At 38.1% G+C, this 20,980-nt stretch overlaps 1 protein-coding gene across 1 annotated transcript; it reads left to right on the forward strand.

The window, feature by feature from the left end:
* Nucleotides 1-886: 886 nt before the first annotated feature.
* On the forward strand, nucleotides 887-20,745 carry LOC121934835 (uncharacterized LOC102725191 homolog). Its single transcript, XM_042475720.1, has 6 exons — nucleotides 887-946; nucleotides 3,961-4,425; nucleotides 11,369-11,453; nucleotides 12,255-12,400; nucleotides 17,599-17,679; nucleotides 19,465-20,745. The coding sequence occupies exons 2-6, from the start codon at nucleotides 3,979-3,981 to the stop codon at nucleotides 19,750-19,752; spliced, it is 1,047 nt and encodes a 348-aa protein (XP_042331654.1). The 5' UTR covers nucleotides 887-946; nucleotides 3,961-3,978; the 3' UTR covers nucleotides 19,753-20,745.
* The last annotated feature ends 235 nt before the right edge of the window (nucleotides 20,746-20,980 follow it).

The raw sequence follows: 20,980 nt of genomic DNA on the forward strand, positions 1-20,980 counted from the left end.
TGCCGGTCTGTAACCGGCCATTGTTCACTTTAAGGGTTTCTTCTTTCCTGTTGAACTTGTCCAGGTGTTTGTGGATTTCAGTGGCTTTCCTGTGCATTCTGACCTGATACTGTAGCTGTTGGCATGGTCTAGAATTTCAATGTTTTCAAACAGCATTTTATACCCAGGATGGTTTATAACATGTTCTGCTACTGCTGATTTTTCCAGCTGACTCTTTCGTGTTCCTTCTGTATGGTGTAACATGGGAGGAGGTCAATAGAGGGGGTGATACCATGAGTTACTGCACTGGGTGGCGCCAGCTTTAGAGACTCCACTGACTAGCCCAAGACTTTTTCTTTTTGCCTTGAGTCCAGTCAATCCTTAACAGTGCACAGACACACATGTAGGCTTTCCCTTCTTTTTCACATTTGCTGTACTTATAGGCTGACTTCTCTTGCACCCTCCTTGAGCAACTATCAGACCCTTCCTGGGGATCCCACCCCCAGTTTGAGAATCACTGCACTAAAGTGTCAAAGGACACTTAGAATATATAATGTAATTGTAATAATAGTAGCAGTAATATATTTAGTCTATATGTTCCTTTGCTCTTGTTGTATTTCCCTCTATCATATTTTCCTTCTGACATCTTTCTGATTCCTAGCCTGTGAAATAATAGTCTTGAACTTGTGGCCCTGTTGCTGGGTTTTGAGCTGGTCTTATACACACAACAGTGGTACTACTTTCATAGGATTTTTAAAATGGTGTTCTGAAGCAAAAATGCTTGTTTCTTAGCAACTCAAGCAAATAGAATACAGTTATGCATTCAAGCTTCTTTGCATAACAAAAGAGAACAAACATCTTCCAGAATACACATTACTGTGAATTCTTCTTGGTTTTCCCTAGCACAGTGAAGAAAAGACTGTGACTCAGTACGAAAAGTTTGGAAAAGGATTTGGCTTAAGAGAAGGTGAGTAGCATGTTTTAGCATTTTCAGTTCCTTTCTTCTGTTAAGAATTGCCATTTTACTGTTATTAATAGCTATGGGTATACTTTTAAAACATGTGCTCATATTGAGGAGAACTCTCTCTCTGTGTGTGTGTGTGTGTGTGTGTGTGCTTAAAATTTCTGCTATAGCTGTTATAGGCAAGTTTGTATTCTAAATGAAACATTATTCTTGGGTAGGGTTTATATGACTTAACTCTGGTGGGATACAGACCGCCGCTTTGCGGCGCTCCCCCGCCGCCGCCATTTGCTCTGTGCGGGAGCCGCAGCAGCCAAACCGCGCGACTCCCGCGCGGAGCAAAAAAGAAGCTCCATTTCGGAGCTTCTTTCTGCGGTGCATCTATGACGTCGCGAGGCGCCGCAGGCGCATTCGCGACGTCATAAGCGCCGCGACACGTCTGGACGCTATGCGTCCAGTGCGTAAAGATGGCGGCGCCCATGTGGAAGGGGCGCCGCCATCTTGTACGTACTGTATACGTACTAGGGTTAGGGGGGTGCGGAAGCACCGCCCCTTCCTAACCCTAGTACGTATACAGTACGTACTATATGGCGGTGTGTATCCCGCCTCTGTGTGGGCGTGTGGGAAAGCTGTGTTTCCCTCTTTTTTTACAATGTCTTTATTTTGCATTGTTATCTTACTTAACATCTTCAAATGTAAATTCAAATCAGATGTTGGCAAAAACTGAGCTACCCTGTACAAATTCAAAATGTGCTTGTGTACTGTTAACCAAGTTGGTTGCAGGAGTTACACAGCCTATCCCATCTGCATAGCAAGTTTGCTGTGCTTTCAACAAGGATTTCCAAGAGAAAATCTACTTTCTTTTCCCAGGAACAGTTCATGTGTTCCTGGCTCAGTGTTGTTCTGAAAAATTAAAGCATGTGGGAAGTGACTGCCTCAGCATGACTCTCATTCTTGTTCAATTTGATAATAAGAATCTTTCATTCTTATTCACTTTAACCATAATCTATTGATAATTTATTAATTGTTAATATGTAATTTCTGGGCCGCCACCAATACCAGACTTTGGAAACTAATTCTTATGGACTTGAAGAATCTCACAGAAAACATTGCCATCTCTGATTTGTAATAAATATGATCAAATTGATGTGTAACTGAGTTGGAAGAGCCAAAAATGAAAGCCAGCACTTGGTATTTCAGACATGGAGTAACAAACACCTCAAAATGCGAATACTGTATAGGATCAGTACATTGACCTATGGAGTAAAACACACAATCAAAATGAAGCAGCATCTAATTTTGCAGGCCTCTTGGGAGTAGGCTGTGCAAGTCAGTGGGATTCTGACACATTTTTGGCTGGTGTGGGCTCAGGCTGCTTTTTCAGGCCAGTCTGCTCCAGCCCTAGGAATAAGTGTTGTAGTTCTCTTTCTGGGCAGTTTGGTATTACCCAGTATTACTGGGCAGTTTGGTGTATTTCTGTTGCCATAGATTCTTTGCCTGACCCTCTTGAATGATTGTGTTTAGAGTTTATATAATTGTATGATTGTATGATTGGATTTTATCTATTTTTATGAGATGGTTTGTAATGGTTTTAATAGTCTGTAAACCGCTTTGATCTATGGAAAAGCGGTATACAAATAAAAATTATTATTATTATTATTATTATTATTATTATTATTATTATGCAAAATTTCAGTATTGTTGGGGGGGTTCACTTTGCCTTTGCATGCACTTTTCTTTTGGAACTACATCAGGATGAAACGATTTCTTGGCTTATGCACAGTGGCTACCTGATCTTCATATTGGGGTAATCTGTCCATTTATATGTCTGTCTCTGTCTATCTTTGTTGTTGTCTGCCTTTCAGTTTTTAACTTATCATGACTGTACTGCAAACCTATCACAAGGTCTTCTTGGCAAACTTTGTTCAGAGAGGTTTTTCTACTGCGTTCCTCTGAGATCGAGACTCCAAAGTGGTGCCAAATTCTCTGCTCTACCTCCATATTCCAGAGTGACATCGGGTGGCTGTCTACATGAGTGCCCCATTGTGCTGCCCACTGCCACCACTGATGGCATGAGTTGCTCCCTCTGAGACCAAAAACAAGGCATTCAGTGTTGATCACATGGATGAACACCATGCTGTGTCCTCAGAGAGAGTGACTTGTGCCTGAAGTGGCACCAGATGGCACAACAGGACACATGTGTAAACAGACACCCGACATCACTCCAGAGTTGCTCCAATTTCTTGGAAATTCTGGAGCAAGAGCTAAGTTTTTAAAATTCTGTTTAAGGGATGGATGACCTGGATTCAGTGTGGAACTGGCCTTCCCATGTAAAGACAGTCCACTCTCAAATTAGCCATGTGTCATGTGGATAAGGTGATGTGAGGGCACATTAAAAATTGGTGTAAATGGCCCATGTAGACATGCCCTTTCTTCACAGCTAAGAGTGTTAAAGTGCTATACTATATTATAAAATGAAAATTAAATATGTGAGTCATGGATACTGATTCCACTGGGATCATGGAAGGTTATGAGTTAATGGAGGGGATGACATGGAGGAAAGGAAACCCTTACCCACACCAAACCACATCTGAAGCAGGAAAAAAGAATGGGCAAAATCTTGGTATATTTAGGGCACAACTGGATGTGGGAGTAGAACAACTGTTAGAAACAGCCTGACATTTTCTGGAACTATTGGTGTATCTGGAACAGCCCTGAAGGACAGTTGTGATACAAAGCAATAACATGTGTAGTACTAATAAGTACTGTGGCTTAGTATTTCAAATTTTGTTTTAGACTGAAGAAACCTAGGTTCCAATATCCAGTCATTTTCAGGGAGCACTCTCAGTGTTGATCAACTAAAACGTAGGATTGTTGTGAGGAAAAAAAGGGGTGGGAGCAAGCATATTGCTCCAAGCTCCTTGGAGCAAATGCAGGATGATGATGTTGTCAATGATGGTGATGATAAATATGTAAGAATAATGTGTAATAATAAAATGTGTTTCTTTTACTTTCCTTAGGCACAAAGGGACAAATGCATGATGTTTCCTAATATCCATGACAGGAACCAGTCCAAGTGGACGTTTGATTTAAAGAAAAAGTTCATTACAAATCTGGATTTAGCTTTATCACGAGATCAAGTGCATGCATCACAGCTACCTAGAATTCCTCCTGAAAAAAAATGTTGGCTAAAGCAGCCTCCCGATTTTAGCTATAGACTGTACATAACCCCAAGCCTTATCAGGAAACCACATGGACAACCAAAAGAACTGAAAAAGCAGAAGTCAAAAACAAGTACAGTACATGACGAATTGGTTGGAATAAGGTCCAGATTATTTGACCAGGTCATAGAACCGGAGGTGCAACCGAAGATCATTACAAGGTTTCCACATGTGGGTCCTTATGAAGCTCAGTTAATGTTTGTGAAGATGGGAAAGTTTAAGACCACCAAATACCAAGATCCCAGACCACATGACTATAGACAGGTAAAGATAAACTGAGGTGAACTGAGACAGAAATGGCTAACGGGAGGTGAGTTCAGGCAATGCTACATAACATGATTCCCACAGAGTGTGTTAAAACTAAAAAAATATATTATCGAACAGAATTAACTATCTCCAGGAGATGGCACTCTTGTGACAAGAGCTTTGGCCAACTCAATTCAGTAATGTGGGCTTCATTTAACTTCCTGTTATAGTGTAGCTGATTATGTGATTTGTATTAGTCTTTGAAGCCTTAGGAGTTCTTAGAAAATTCTTGGCGGTAGGAATATTCACCTTCAATCACTGATGCTCTGTTGGTGACTGAAGAGCTTAGACTTCCTTTTTAAAATGAGATTCACAGTCTTCTTAATACACTAGTTTGTGTCTAATTCATTCACTCTACCTGCATTATATTGTTGCCCTCTATTCAGTCACAAAAAGTAATTAGTAGATGAGTCCCCAACTCCACGTACACATCATGGTATTTTTAAAATAATAATATTACTATTATTGTAATAAACTTTTGAAGTCACAGCTGGGACAATAACCTCTTCTAATGTAATGTGTTCCTCCATTCAAGTTCTTTTGAAGTGACTTCCATAAAGGAATTCATATGAAAAACATTACATTTTACTTTGCTGTATTCTATAATATCATTTCCCATTTATTTCTCCATAGCTGTACATTCATGGAGAGGTAAATGCTACACAGGGATATCACAGAAAGCTTACCAGGCTCACTGAGCCTTTTGGCCAAAGCTGTACCTCTTCCCTTCTATTTTGTTGTTGTTGTGTGCCTTCAAGTTGCTTCTGACTTATGGTGACCCGAAAGCCCTAATATCATGGGATATTCTTGGCAAGATTTGTTCAGAGAAGGTTTGCCATTGCCTTCCCCTGAGTTTTCTTGATGTTTTCAATGGCATTCCAGAAACAGGGGTAGAAAAAATTGAACTGTCAGTCAGTGAAAGTCACACATAATACATCAGTGTTGATAAGATGACCGATGCTCTTGACTAACTTGCTTGTCAGTAAATATGCTGAAGATATTGTTATGGTTTTAAAAAACTGTGCTACAGTTTTTGCAATGTCTATATAGGAAATATTTATAAATGTCCTGTTCTGTGTATCTGCACACATTTTATTGCAGTAAATTTCTATTTAATATTCTAGTTTTCTAATCATTCCTCTGGGCTTTTTTTTTTACTTATATTAATTTTAAATTTTGCATTGTGACTAAAAATAGACTGGTTCCCATACAAACAACTAGAGGAAAGGTTTAAGAAAGATTGGAAAGAAGAAGGAATAGAAAGAGGAAAAAATGAATGGGACGTTATAATTTGTGAAAAACAGAAAAAGAAGAAGATATCAAAATATTATAAAGAGTTGTTAAAAAGGGATTTGGAAGAAGAAGGTATAAAGGATAACATGATTAAATGGAGCCAGATGATAGGACATAATATAAGTTTGGAAGAATGGGAGAAATCGTGGTTAAAAACTAATAAATTCACACTGGCACAAACCTTAAAGGAGAATTATTATAAAATGTTTTATTTATGGTATTTGACCCTGGTTAAATTATCAAAAATATATAAGGATGTAAATAAAACATGTTGGAAATGTGGGAAGGCAGAAGGAACATTTTACCATATGTGGTGGTCTTGCAGGAAGGCGAAGCAATTCTGGGATAAAATACACTCTGTTATAATGGAAATTTTGGGAACAAACTTTTCAAAGAAACCAGAATTGTATTTGTTAAACATGACATGTAAAATAGGAAGTGAAATTGAAAAAAAATACTGGAAAATAATACTATACATGATCACAACAGCTAGAGTGCTATATGCCCAAAGATGGAAGGTGAACCAGATGCCCACAATGGAAGAATGGTTTAAAAGAGTATTGGATATGAGAGAATCAGATAAATTATCCAGAAAGTTGAGAGAAGAAAGGGAGGAGGAGGAGGAGGAGGAGGAGGAAGAAGACTGGAACATAGTTATACAATACTGGAAAAGTATAGAATCAGAGTGAATCATGAAGGGAAAGAGAAAGTACTCAGGTTTATGTCTGTTAATGTACTATGAAGAATGAAGTGGAGAGAGAGAAATGTATTTATATCGGGTATGGGGGGGAGGGGAAGAGGGGGGAAAGGGAGGGTTATGTTTGTTAAGATATGTTATAAATGACATGAAATATGTAAGTGTCTATATATTGGTTAAAATAAAAAAAAATTTAAAAAAATATACAGAAATTTTCACACAGATGGGCTGGGGAGAAACCACTTTATTGCTTAACAATGTTTACATCTGCACCAACACAGAAACTGATGAAAACTGCTAGGATAGTTAGGAACCCACTATTGAAGGATGTGTATTCATCAGATTTGAGATCCTGATATGTGGAAATGTATTGCTGAAATGTAAATACAATAAGAAAAGATGAGAAAGATGGGGGGGATTACAAAATACCTGTTAACCTTAGCAGAATGGAATAAATCTTACATTAGGCTTGCTCTGGGGTCCTTGCAGTATCTCAAAATTGATGCATTTATTTGTTTTATTATTATCTCAACTTTCCACTTGATAAGACAGTTCTCAAGAAAACTGACATAATAAATTAGTAACATGAAATAAAAGTGTAACAATTCAAAAACAAAAACACTGCAAAAATAGCAGGACACTCTTAATACTAGCAGCTTTTAATAATTTCTAGTGAGGATGGAACATGGAGAATAAACTCCAAGTCTGTCTCTCTCTCTCTCTCCCAGATTGTTAGTCTGTCTAGTTCTACATTATCTACAGTTGACTGGTAGCCATTCTCCAAGATTTCAGAAGTCTTTTCTGACATATTTCAAGTCTTTTCGTGCATTGAACCTGGGGCTCTTGACATCCCTTCCTAATGTTAGTTTACAGTCTGTTACTGTATACATTAGTTATATATGCATGCATGTATGTATGTGGATGGTATATGTGTCAGATGCACTTAGTAAGATTTCAAACTATTACTTTGTCTTCATATTTGGTAACATTTTGTAACATGATCTTTGTTAATTTCTTGTGTCATTATTCTGGCTTAGCTGTATGTGATCAGCTATAACTGCTAGTTTCTAGACAGATTTTGAATTTCATTGTTTTGAAGACAAACACGAGAAGTTTGACAGGACAATTCAGATAGAGAATTTTCAGATCTTCTGTTCCATTGCTAATGAGGTTATGTCTTAGGGGCAAGCTGGGCTCTATTTCCAATCTGAATAACATACCTTAAGTCCTATGTATAATATTTGACAAATTTGATAAATGTAGATTTCTCTGTAACATATGGAGAGTACAGCTGTCTGTTTCAGCGAAGAAATGGACCAGAGGGAGTAGGAAGAACAGTTTAAAAATAACTGAGTAGCACCTCTGGAATATGGCTTGCATAATTTACCATGTCCCTGTTTGCCACACTTCGCAACCCACACTAGTGTAAGACAGATAATGAATAATTTTAGAAATCATCACCACCATTGCCACTACCATCCTTGACTCAGTTTATTTTTGCCACCAATTTGTTCTTTTCTTTGCACTTGTTTACCAATTTTCAGTCTCCCTAGTAAAATGGATAAGATAATTCTCAGCTGTCAGCAAGTTTGTCAATATTGACATTGACAGCAAAATTCAATAAACTAAAGGGACTCCCTGCAGTTTCATGTTTCATGTTGTTAAGGTGAGATTCTCAACTGCTTGCTTATTATGTTTTGTAAACTGGTTTCACTCAGATTGGGTTATAAAGCGGATATTGTGGAAGAAGTGTTAGTGAGATGCAGTCTCAGCCATGGACCTTTGCCATTTAGGACAAAATCTTAAGAATTTACTAGCATATTTAAAAACCAATATGATGCTATGCATTACACTGGCTTTGCTCTAGAGCACTCACTTCCATTGAGCTAATGTAATCATTCCTCTTACCCACAGTTTTGGGGTTCTGAATTGCGTGGTCTTATTTGTGAAGCTGTACAGAAGTTGTTTTTCTGGAATTGATTTCCATATACAGTTCATATTGCTGTATGCTTTGTTGAAGCCTTTGAGATCACAGTTATCTTTCGTTATAGCTTCCCAGTGTGCACCGGTGCATATGTACACTGATTGAAATGTCCCCTAAAAGTGTTGTAATGTGATCATGCAGTAGTATCAAGACTCCATTTTGCATGCAGTCACTGTGCCTAAGCAAGGATACATGGGGGGGGGCAGGGAATAGGAACTGCAAACTGAGACTAAATGTGTCTTTATTTGGTATGAAATTAATTTTTGAAATAAATTCTGGAGAAACAGTAGCAAAGTGTAAAAAAAAAAATTGCATTGTGACTTACATATGTACCCAGAAATGAGAAAAAGAGTCTCAGGGGCTGTATAAACAGCCCGTAAGGGGCGGCTTTATGCTGCCCCTCGAAGCATTGGGTTGGTTGCACACCACGTCCCCAACCTGGTACAAAAAGGAGCTGTGAAATGTGGCTTCTATCTGTGCCGCTACAGAGGTGACATAAGGGCCACGCCACAACCTTATGATGCCCCTTGTGTGCAGTGTTGTTTGGGCACAGTGCACGAACAACAGCATCATGGTGGACACCGTCTGGTCGGGTGTGCACCAAGATGGTGCCTGGGTGTCGGCAGAAGGGCTTCGAGTGTGTAAATGTTCAGCCCTTGCAGAACCCTAGTTCGGGTCCAAGACGGCACAAAGTTCCAGTCTGTACATCCTCTCACATTCAGTTTCTTTCCAGAAATCAGAGGTACTTGACATATCTACCCAAGAATTCTGGAGGGATACTGTGGACCCTTGTTATACACTGGGGTTTGGTTTCAAGATCCCCCGTGGATAACAAAATCCGTGGATGCTCAAGTGAAATTCACACATTAAATATAATGACATAGCAAAATGGTGTCCCTTATAAAAAAATGGAAAATCAAGGCTTGATATTTGAAATTTATACTTTTTTTGAACATTTTCAAACCGTGGATGTTTGAATCTGTGTATAATAAGGGCAGACTGTACTTCAAAATACTACTACTACTACTACTACTAATAATAATAATAATCATTTTTAACTTCATTGAAATCCTGCCTTTTCCTCAAGACTGGGATTTGTTTAAAACATTATAATTCAAAACATACATAAAGTCAACATTAAAACTGAATCAAACTATTAACCATATTAAAAGTTTACACTCTACAAAAGATTTTAAAAAGTTAATGCAATTTAAAGCAATACTGCACTTACAGACCTTTGGTTAAAAGACTTCAATTCTCCCTGCCCCCATAACTTCAACTGTCCCCATTTGGCAGGGACAGTCCCAATCAATACTCTATCACCCCACTTTTCCAGCTGCTTTTAAAATGTCCCAATTTGTTTTTCCTCATCCCACTTCCATTTTTTGTTCTCAGCCTTCTTTAATTGCTGCAAATCTGACTTCAAAGCTCAAAAGCACTTTACACTCAATGAACTTACCAAGAAGGGAAAAGAAGGGTGGAATCTTACCATTCCCAGTAGGCTCTGGCAAAAGCAAATTGCTGCTGCCTCTCCTAGCTGGCATGTTCACCCTTATTAATAACTTTTGTCACACATGTTGTGGTTTTAATCTGTAAAATGTCAGAGGGTCTAGGACATGGTCTTAAGCCACATAAGACTGTACCTCATTGAAGTTACATAGATATCTGTCTGGTCAATGCCTGGTCAGGGGAACACCTGGGAATTCCATCTGTGTTCTTGTGAAATTTGAAAAAGACAGCATGTCTTTTTTTTTTTTTTTTTGGCTTTAGTATTCTTGTTATGACTTATGTAAGCAATAGATTAAATTGCTTTAGTCAATTTAATCTATTGCTTTAGCTATTAGTCATGAAAACTCCATGTAAGTTTCTTTTATTAAGTGACTGCCCTACTTACATGGTTATATATGAGCCTTATAATATGAAGGGCATCTGCTTCTTTGTACAACATCTTTTACTAACACTTCAATTGGGCCAATTAAGAAAAGTTCCATATCTGCCATAAATAGAGATAATTAACTGAAATGTACTGAAAGGCTGAGATAGCAGTTCCCTATAAAAAGATATTGGGCTCATTGGATAACTTGTTTCTGGTTTAAACCAGGAAGTGGCTGTGTATTATTAACAGGCACTAGTGTTTGAAGGTCTTAGAAGCTTATAAATCTGCTTTGTATTGCTAGCTGAGCACTTTAATAACAAGAACGGGATATGGCAGGAAAGAGAGTGTTCCTGGGACTACGTATTATTTATTTGCTTGCTTGCTCTCATTCAAACATTTTTATCTTGCCTGTTGGCCATGAAGAAGATCCCAAAGTGCCCTGGAGAGAAAAAGTACAGATAACCACCTAAATACTCTAAAGGCACAAGATCCCATCTCATTTTGGAAGCTAAGCAAAGTCAACATTGGTTAATGCATGGATAGGAGAGCACCAATTACTACCAGATGTTGTAAGGGTTTATTTCTGAGGAAGGAACTTGCAAAACCACCTGCTAATACTCCTAGCCTAAGCAAACCCTATTAAATTTGTGGAGTTGCCATAAACTGGTAGGTGACTTGAAGGCACATATACTCAGAGAGAAGGGTAAAGGAATGCACTGTTATTGTGGCATAAGAGCTATTGGTTAGAGGTCACCTCTATCAGATGAATGGCATTTTATTTGCATTGAAGGCACACACACCCAACCAGCACGCCCAGTTAAAATGAATAAATAAAATAAAATGTGTCATGACAAAAAGTTAAAAATCATAACAAGCTTTAAGCATGACAAAATAAAAGAAGTAATTGCTGTCTTTCTGTACTGTTTGTACTGATATAGGTTACTAGTACAAGACTCTGAATGGACAATAAAGGAGGGGCATGAGCCAAACTACACCAAAGGTGTTTGCCAGCAAATCCATATGTTCCCTTTCCTTTTTCCCCCCTGTCCAGTATGAACAAGATATGCCAAATTTTGTGACAAGCTATGCCAAGGATCCTCTGAATCTAAAGTTGAAATTACAGTGTTTAAGCAAAGGTAAGTCTTTGCTGAGTTGCAAAGGTTGGTATGGAATTTGTCATATGGGCCACTAAAACATTATACAATGAGACTTTGGTATCTGCCACAATCCCCCCCCCTCCCCTGTGGATACCAAAATCCACGGATGCTCATATCCCATTAAATACAATGGTGTAATGAAATGGTGTCCCTTACAATATATAAAATGGCAAAATCAAGGTCTGTTTTTGGGAATTTATATGTTATTTGAATATTTTCACACCTTAGGTGCTTGAATCCATGGATAAAGCATCCATGGATATGTAGGGTCAACTATACTACACTTCATCTTAGCCAAAAGGCTGAGAAGTGATGTTAAGTTATGATTTGGGCCTTCCATTCTCATAGCAATAAATATTAGAATTAATATACTTCAAAGAAAAGCAAAAGAGGGCTGGGGCTTTGACTGTGACAGCTTTGTCTTGAGAAAATATGTATTCCTAATTAGTCCCTACAAAAACTATTCTTTCTTCTGGGATTAATTGCAATAAAAGTAAGCTCTCCATACAGTGATAAACTATTATTCGCATTTTTCACATTTGACAATTTACATGAAGGACATTTAGTACGTAAGAATTGGATGTTGATTGTAGAATCACAGAATCATAGGGTTGGAAGAGACCACAAGGGTCATCCAGGCCAACTCCCTGCCATGCAGGAAGACATAATCAAAGAACATGTCTGACAGATGGCCATCCAGCCTCTGTAGTCTTTGGTCTGATCATGTAAACACCTGTGGATATTTTTCACTGTCTTGTCTTTTTTTTTTTTTAAATTTAGTCCATGGAATGCATCCTTTAACAGAACAAAAAATGTCACCCCGGTCAAAGGAAAAAATCATTACCTACAAGCCTAAAGAACTCAAGTGGGATTCAAAGCTTTTTCTACCCAAAGAGCCTTGGCCTGCCAAATCGGGTTCCTTCACGGTTAGTACAATCATATACTTTAATATTATCTGAGTTTGTTTGGAGTGCTATTATTCAGGACCCCATTTTATCAAATGAACAAGTACTCAGGTGTATCAGCAAAGCTGAAGGCTTGTCTGGTTTTAATCTAAGACGACACCATTAGCAGAGTGTGTTTTTAATGTATTTGAAAGCAGATGTTAGGTGATGGAAAAGGAAGTTTGTAAGGATGAAACTGCTAATAGTGTGCTTTGGAAAATGGACACATTTTCTCTAGTGTAGTGCAGTGAATAGTTCTGTGTTGTTTTGCATCATCAAACCTTCTGATCATGCATTGCACAATTAAGACACCAGTACCAAAGCCTTACATATTTCAAAATTAATGTGTTGTAGACAGAGAAAAACAGAAGGAGATTTCCCTAGCTAGTCGCTGTGATGGTGACACCATGGCACTGCCCAAAACCTCTTTATTTTCCTTTTTAAAACCCTTTTACTCCTTTGTCATCTTGTGCCACAGCTGCCACCAATCTGTGACGAAGGCTTACTTTCCCCCTCAAACTGTTCAAGGGGACTTTAATTCCAAAATCTTTTCCTCAATGTTGGTAGCATGTAACTGTATCTTGGAAAGCACTCCAGGCAGTCATTTATTGAAACAATGTTATAAGTTTATTTCTAGGTCAACTTAAATATACAGTAGTACCACTGGGATGTTGTTCACATTTGATATACTTTATTATAGGTATACTTTATGTGTTATACTGTTTTAGGTTTGTGTTTTCTTGACTTATACTTGTTTCAGTAACCCAAAACCATTCCAAATCTTTATTATATAGCATGCCTGCGCCGTACATGGGCTTGTCATACGTGGACTTGAGCAAATGGTGAACCCTAATATGGTGAATGGGGCATGTCTGTGGCACGCACCATGCCGCACGCCACGGGGATGCACCCCATTCAAATCAATGGGGCTTGACCATACCTGGAAGTTGCCTTATGTGGGGGGATCCGGAACGGATCCCCAGTGTAAGGTAAGAGTGCATTGTACTCTTGTTTCTTACACCTTCATTAACTGCTTGTGCTCCACTTTTCACTGTCTACTATTCTCTTCAGAGACTAATGCTTCACTTCTCCCAGGACACTCCTCATCTTCTCTTAGGTGCTTTTCAAAACTTTTAACTGCCTTTCTCTGCAGTATAACCAAGCCTCTCAGGCTCAGGGTAATTCATAACTTGACCCTCATTGGTCCCTAACCAATTCCCTATCTTGGGTACCTAAAAACATGTTAACTGCCCTTCTCAGTAGTATAACCCAGCCACCAAGGCTGTTCATTCCCTCACAGTACACTAAAACATTAACCCTAACTAACACTAAACACTTCTCTGCTGGCTCCACTCTCATTGGCTGGCACTTGACCCATCCTGATTGGATGTTGCCAGGGCTTCCCTTTGCCTGCTCAAATCTTCCTAATCTCCACAGCCACTTGCAGGGATCAGATGCAACTTTGAGGTTTCTGACTCAAATGATAGTTCTTCTTCAATAAAACATGGATGACTGTTATTTTAAAAGAAACCAAACCAATTGTTCCATTTTTAAAAAAATCCTGATATATATATATATATATATACACACATACTTGGTAACATATTTTCTTTAAAAAATTAATTAACTACTGAGTTTGATAAGGAACCCCTTTGTCATTATTCATTGCAAATTGAAATGCAACTTGCTTTGGTAATTTATGCACTGTTATTTTTCTGTTGCATTTTTGGGGAGACTAAGATGACGATTAAAAAGAAAAAGCATAAAACCTGAAAAGTCCTTTGCAATTTGCCTCTAAAAATGCTTTAAAACACCCCTTCTTAAACTGAACGTTTGAGTAGCTAAAAGTGGATCTGGTTACATAAGGGGAGTGATCCATTCCTAGTCATTACATTACTTCTGGACAATCCTCATTCCCAGCATAGAATAACTAGTTACATTACTTCCAGGGTTGGTGTGGGATATTCATGTTCCTTTAGCCAGCATGGTGTAGTGGTTTGAGTTTTGGATTATGACTCTATAGGGCAGAGTTCAAATTTCTAGTTGGGCATGGAAACTCACTGGGAGGGGGCTCAACAGACCACGCTTAAGGGGTGGCTCCATGCCACCCATTTCCTCGCTAGATCAGGGCCACAGCAACCGTGCACTGTGACTCTGATCTGGCCTTTCCAAGGCATAAAAAGAAGCCTCAAAAAGTGGCTCCTTTTCACGGTGTGGAAAGGGTGTCCTAGCTGCAGCAGCGGTGGCTTTTTGGCTCTCCTCTGGCATAGCACATTTAAACTCTATGCCAATGGAGTGCTGTGATGCCCTCCTGCCACGCAGTTGGGCACATGGTGTGACACCGGAATGGGGGCAGCTGGCATGCATATGCCACGCCCCCATGTTGGCGTATAACCCCAGTCTGTACAGGCTCTGGGTGATCTTGGGCAAGTTATACTTTCTCAGTCTCAAAGGAAGGCAAAAGTAAACTCTCTCTGAACAAATCTTGCCAAGTAAACCCTGTGATAGCCATAGGGTGACCATAAATTGGAAACGACTTGAAGGCACAGAACAACACATGTAGGAGATGGAAATGCATGTTCACAAATGTGGTAATTGTGTAGGAATCATCTTGCATGTAAATTATTATTGTTGGGATTATACATGATCTTAAACTATAATCAATCTTAATATATAGGGAGCAAAATAGCTAATCTTAACTATAGGGTTTTATACCATTCTCTGATGTAGTCGCTCTATTAACATTAAGCACTTCCCTGACATTGAATAAAGTGCCAATATGCACATGCAGATTTTTGGATCATTGCTATTATCTGCTATAAAGGAATACTAAATAAGAATTGTAGTGGATTACAAAATAATGTAATAATATTATGTACTAACGTGTTTTTTGGATTTGCTTGTATCCATTACAGTGCTGAGTAGGTAAAATCTGAGCAGTATGTATTCACATGCCTGCTTATGATGAACAGCACAGATTCTGTTTTCTGACACAGAAATAGGTTTTAGCAGATTTTTATACCTCATTTATGTGGAAAACAGAATAGTGTAAGCAGAGATCTTACCTCATCCTTTCCCCTCTGAGGGTTTAAATATTTATTGCTGCCTTCAGTCTGTTACTCCTGTTCTCTTTGTGTTCTGTTTTTGTCTTCTCAGTGGTTTGCCCTAAAACTCATTTGAACAAAGAAAAATTAATTTTTAAATGCAATGTGTATATTTTTAAATATGCTACAAATCATCTCATCACGCAGATCTTGCCAATCTGTTGTACAGGAGATTAGCTGAGGGACTTCCTGTTGCTCAAAACACTGCTGTCACTTGATGTGATGGAACAACAGATGCATTACAAAACAAGAATCTATACTTGAAGGAGGAAAATAACCTCCAAAATACAAAGCTGCCACAAATCTAACATAAACTGAGGTCTAATTCTCTTGTTGACGTTTTGTATTTTGCTTTACATACATCTAACATAAATAAATAAATCGGTCATCAGATTTAGCACACTAGATTCAGCTTCTTCTCCCGCCATCTTTACCTCACCACAGTCTCTTAAGTACAATTAGCTAGCACTATGAGCCTAAATCCAATTCCTATTCCCAATTCAAGTAGACCCATTGAATCAACTGCTATAAATGGTTACCATATATACTCGACTATAAGTCAACCAAGCTGAAAGCAGATTTTGGGGCCAAAATGATGGATTTTGATATGACTCATGGATAAGTCGAGGGTAAAACTTAGGGGCATGTAACAAAGGAACTAAAGGATGATGCAAAGGAAAGCAGTGCCAAACACCTTGCAAAATTCCAGCAGGAATAAGTGTTTTTGCTCATCCTAGAGGCTGGTGCTTCCAGGTCAAATTATGCTCTTGCCTTTCACCAGAGAATGGTTCCTTTTTTATATAGAAGTGTTAAAGTGTATCACATACATTGACCTGTGGATAGGTCAACTCAGGTTTTTCTGGTGCATTTTTTGACTAAAGTTTCTAGATTTATATATAAGTATATACAGTAAGTCAATAACTATATACATCCCTTTAATGGTGCAATTGGATTTAGACCAGGAAGAAGATGGTAGGACTTTGCAGCATGCTGAGCTATTTTCTACTCACACAGGCTTTATTTTGCTTAGTGCCTTGCTCACAGGATTATATCAGAGGTCAGTGCTCATCACAGGCAGCCATAGCAGCTCCCACGTGAATAGTTTTGCTTGCTGTGCAAATTTCTTAAAACTGGTGCTCATTACATTTGAACAGACAATGTTTTAGCTAGTAGATGTAATTTCAGATAGTAAACGTCCATTCTATTGTGATGAATCAGGCCTGGCAGTTTGCATCTGTTCACCACTGTGCAAGGAAGCAGCCTTTGGTTTATTGTCTATACCAGCTTTTCACAATCTTGCCTTCAAGACATTTCCATAGTCTTTGCTGGGTGATGCAGTCTACTACAAGAAAACACCAGGTTGGAAAAAGCAGGTTGGCAGCAGCTCTCTGAGTTTCTGATGGGGATCTGCCCTGAATTAAGATGTGTGAGTTAGAACTGGAGACCTTTTGTCTACAAAGCTCATGCCTTCCCACTGAGACATAGCAAGTGACATTCGGGGATATGTGTTTAGAAAGATTAATCCCGCAAAATTTATTGTGAATGAGATTTTGGTTTGAATGAGCTAAGAATTCTGCTAGAGGTGTGTATGAAAATAATAAATTTGTATAACATATCACTATAACTATATATATAATAAATAAATATAAATAAAATTGTATCATGAAGATGCATTATCTTTGCCAAGTCCAAGACTTTGGCTAGGTATTGCCTTAAGCCCTATTGTGATAAAACTATTTACAGAAACCTGATAGCAAAGGTCATGGCAATCTTATTAGTAATACCTGCATTAATCTTATTTTATCAAGTAAGTTTGTAATATATTGTTTCATGCAAATCCAGGGCCCTATGATATTGACTATGGCCAGTCTTCAATCTGTATAATGGAAGCCTTTTTACTAGTACAGTTTTTATCCTGTAGGTTCAGAAACACAGTCTGCTTCTTTTAGAAGATGTAGAGCAAATCTTTTTAAGTGTGTTGGTATCTGTGAATCCCCATTAGTTTACAGTAGTATCTGTTTGGTAGCAGGGGTTTTCAGTAGTTCTCTTATATTCTTTTAATGGTTTCATCTTTAGAGGCACAAACACCAACAAGGTGCACATAGTGCCTTCATAGAACGTGTTGAAGAAACATTAAGCAAGCTGTGGCTCAAAGAGGTAAGTTGCAATATCCTAGTACTCTCCACTGAATTTATTTAATAAGCCAATTTTAAAGTGGTTTAATCTAAACTTTATACTTTAATTAAGGTTTAATGTTCTGCAGAAAATCCTTACTGGGTAGGCTATATAGGTACAGAGAATATTCCGGCCAGCTTGTGTTTTGATTTGTTTTTTTACAGCTGATGAAGCTACATAAATGAGATACTGCACTAAGGAGAGAACTACATTGGCCCATCTTTTGTTTCCTAGCTCTTTTCTCCATTTATGGTTTCTAGCTCTTATGCAGTCTCTTATCACATCACATCCTTTCCAAATAGGGTTGGCAACATGGATTTAGTTTCATCCCCAAACACAAAGTGCTTTAAAAAGTAATATCTTGTTCACTGTAACAATCTTTGCTCGCTTCCCATGAATGTAGCATCTTCATTACTTGCCAGTTTACCTGATCAGTGCTCTCAGTTTGCTGTGGTATGGTCCCTGATTCTTAAATAGACACAACCCTTGTGTATAACCTGTGAGCACTCTGTTAAAATTCATGTTGTTAAGAATTCTGTTTTTGGCTGTACAATCAGCCCTTCTTATACACAGATTTTTTTATACAGAGATTCAAGCATCCACGGTTTGAAAATGTTCAAAAAAATATAAATTTCAAATATCAAACCTTGATTTTCTATTTTTTGTAAGGAACACCATTTTGCTATGTCATTATATTTAATGGGACTTGAGCATCTACAGATTTTGTTATCCACGGGGGATCTTGGAACCAAACCCCAGCATTTAACATGGGTCCACTGTATTTTTGCTACACTATTTGTGTGCAGTTATTTTTACTAACATTGAAAAACAAAGTTCCATGAGGAATTTTCAGTCTAGAGCCTAATATAAGAAATTAATGCTTAGATTAATTAGGAACAATATATGTTTAGTTGTCAGATAAATGACTTACAATGATTTAGGATAGACTGACTATGGGAAATGAAGAAGAGAGATTTAATAGTGTTCATCTGGATGAACAGTGATGTTATCAAACTGGGTACAGAGATTATACAGGGAGAATGATTGGGACGAAATAGGAAACATTTGCGTTTTGATATACTGGGTATACTCACAAGAGAAACGCTAGACTTAGCTTAAGATGGAGAGGAAAAGTTCTGGAGTAAACAAATAGTGTTGACTATCAATGGTGTGTAGATTATACTGAAAATAATGGAATTTGACAATGCTACCTAAAAGAAGTGTGAAGAAAAAGAACCAGAGTCAGAAACAGATCCTTGGGAAACACCAATGGAACCCTCATGAAAGTGAGGAGAGATTCTTGGAAAAGCAGGACATGAAGGAAGGAAAGCAAGTGGGTATCACAAGCTAATGCCAAGGAGGATGAGAACAGAGTAGAGACCATTGGATTTGGCAATGGAATCATAAGTGATTGTGGCGAATACAGTTTCAGTGTAGAGCAGAGGAAAAAAACTAAACTGTAGACTGTAAACTGTAGAGGAATTGTAGCATTCAACAGTGTAGAAGTAAGAAAAATGCATAAGGTAAGTAAGTAAGTAAGAAAGAATGAATGAACAGGGCGCACAGTGATCATGCAGATCACTCTGTGATCATTTCAGATAACTGGATGGCATTTGCTAATTACTTACTTGCTAATTAGCTTACTTGCTGTTCACCGCTATGATCTTTGGAATAGCGGTATATAAATAAAACAAATTATTATTATTATTTGTACATGTCAGGGATTCAGTCTGAATGTTGAGTTTTCTACAATTTTATCTCCTTCAGGCAAGTCAGAAGCAAGCAGCAAGCAAAAGGGAGAAAGCAGCAGAGAGTACATGCCAGAAAAGACTAAATGTAGCTGTTTCTTCTGAAAGTTACTTTGAGACAGAGCAGCAGATCAATGGAGAAAAAGGCCAGCAAAAAGGGAGGTTCTCTCAGTCATCATATATCGGACAATGCAAGTGGGGAATGCCAAAGTCAGCTAGTCTTCCAGCATACATAAAACCTGAACCATTGGGTTTCTTGTTGCCAACTGGTATAGCTCAGAGCGTTGAGGAGCTGAGGTGCAAATAATGAAGGAAGGCTTCTGGAAAAACATAAGTAATTAGTATTATTGGCATTCTGATAAATGCAAGAACTCTAACTCACATTCACACACACACACATGTATAACAAATATCACTTCATTTATATAATAAACTCTTAGATGCTGTTGCATGCAAAATGGTTTGTTTAAAATTATAATAAATATTGCAAAAAATATATATAAGTATGGACATGTTCAAGCCCGAAGAAGGAAGAAGAGGAAGGAAGGAAGGAAGGAAGGAAGGAAGGAAGGACTTTGAATATGGAAGAGTGAGATTTCCTTGTAAAGGAACTATTGCTTTAGGAGATGAAAACTGGACCCTGTAAAGAAATACTGAACAATTACTGTACGGGGAAAAAATCTGGAAAGGTAATGATTGAGGTGCTTAATGACACTTGAAACAATGAGGCAGGAAAGCAGGTTTGGAATTGAACAAAGGAAGCAAACAAACAGAAGCATGCGGTTTGCTGAATCAGAGGAATGGACTAAAAACAGGTTAAAGCAGATTAGAAATTTAACCATCCAGTATAATCTCACGGTGGGCTTCCAAACAATGTGATCTCAACTGTAATTAATGGCTTTTGGGTTAAATTGGAAATTATTTATTCAAAGTATGAATGTCTCAGATTTATGAATTTATGCAGACTATTGAACATGCAATTAATACTAGATATCAACTTGGGCTTGGATCAGTTGGTTCTTGCATGCTATGTACTATGTGATGTATATCTAGATAAAAAGAGAGAATGAGAGATGCAGGGGAGAGAGAAAGACTGCCGCAGTTAATTTATTTGCCCTGTCTAGACAGAGGTTTCACCAGAACAGTGAAAAATTCTCACGGCTTCCTGAATAGAAGGTACACATTGATGAACCTGAAAGTGATTTCCCTGGAAAAGTAAATCTCATGCTCCCAAAGCACTCAGCCATGAAAGGCTGCATCAGCAGTTATTATTTGTCTCTCACCCCTGGAACTCCCTGTGTTTGAGTGCAGTGCTGTGTTTGCTGTGAATCAAATAGGAAAATAGATAGAATTCTTAAGGGCTTTAAAAGAAATACAGATTCTTTCTTTGCCCCTCCCCACTTCCTAAGACGACATTCTTTAATGCAGTACAATACTTAATACTGAATCTCAAAATCTTTTTAAAATTTGAAGTTTGGGTGCTTGCTTTGAATGTGAACATATTAAAATTTACACTTACTAAATGGTGTTACCAA

The sequence above is a fragment of the Sceloporus undulatus genome, chromosome 6 (genome assembly GCF_019175285.1).
Source record: "Sceloporus undulatus isolate JIND9_A2432 ecotype Alabama chromosome 6, SceUnd_v1.1, whole genome shotgun sequence".
In the NCBI taxonomy this organism is placed as follows: Eukaryota; Metazoa; Chordata; class Lepidosauria; order Squamata; family Phrynosomatidae; genus Sceloporus; species Sceloporus undulatus.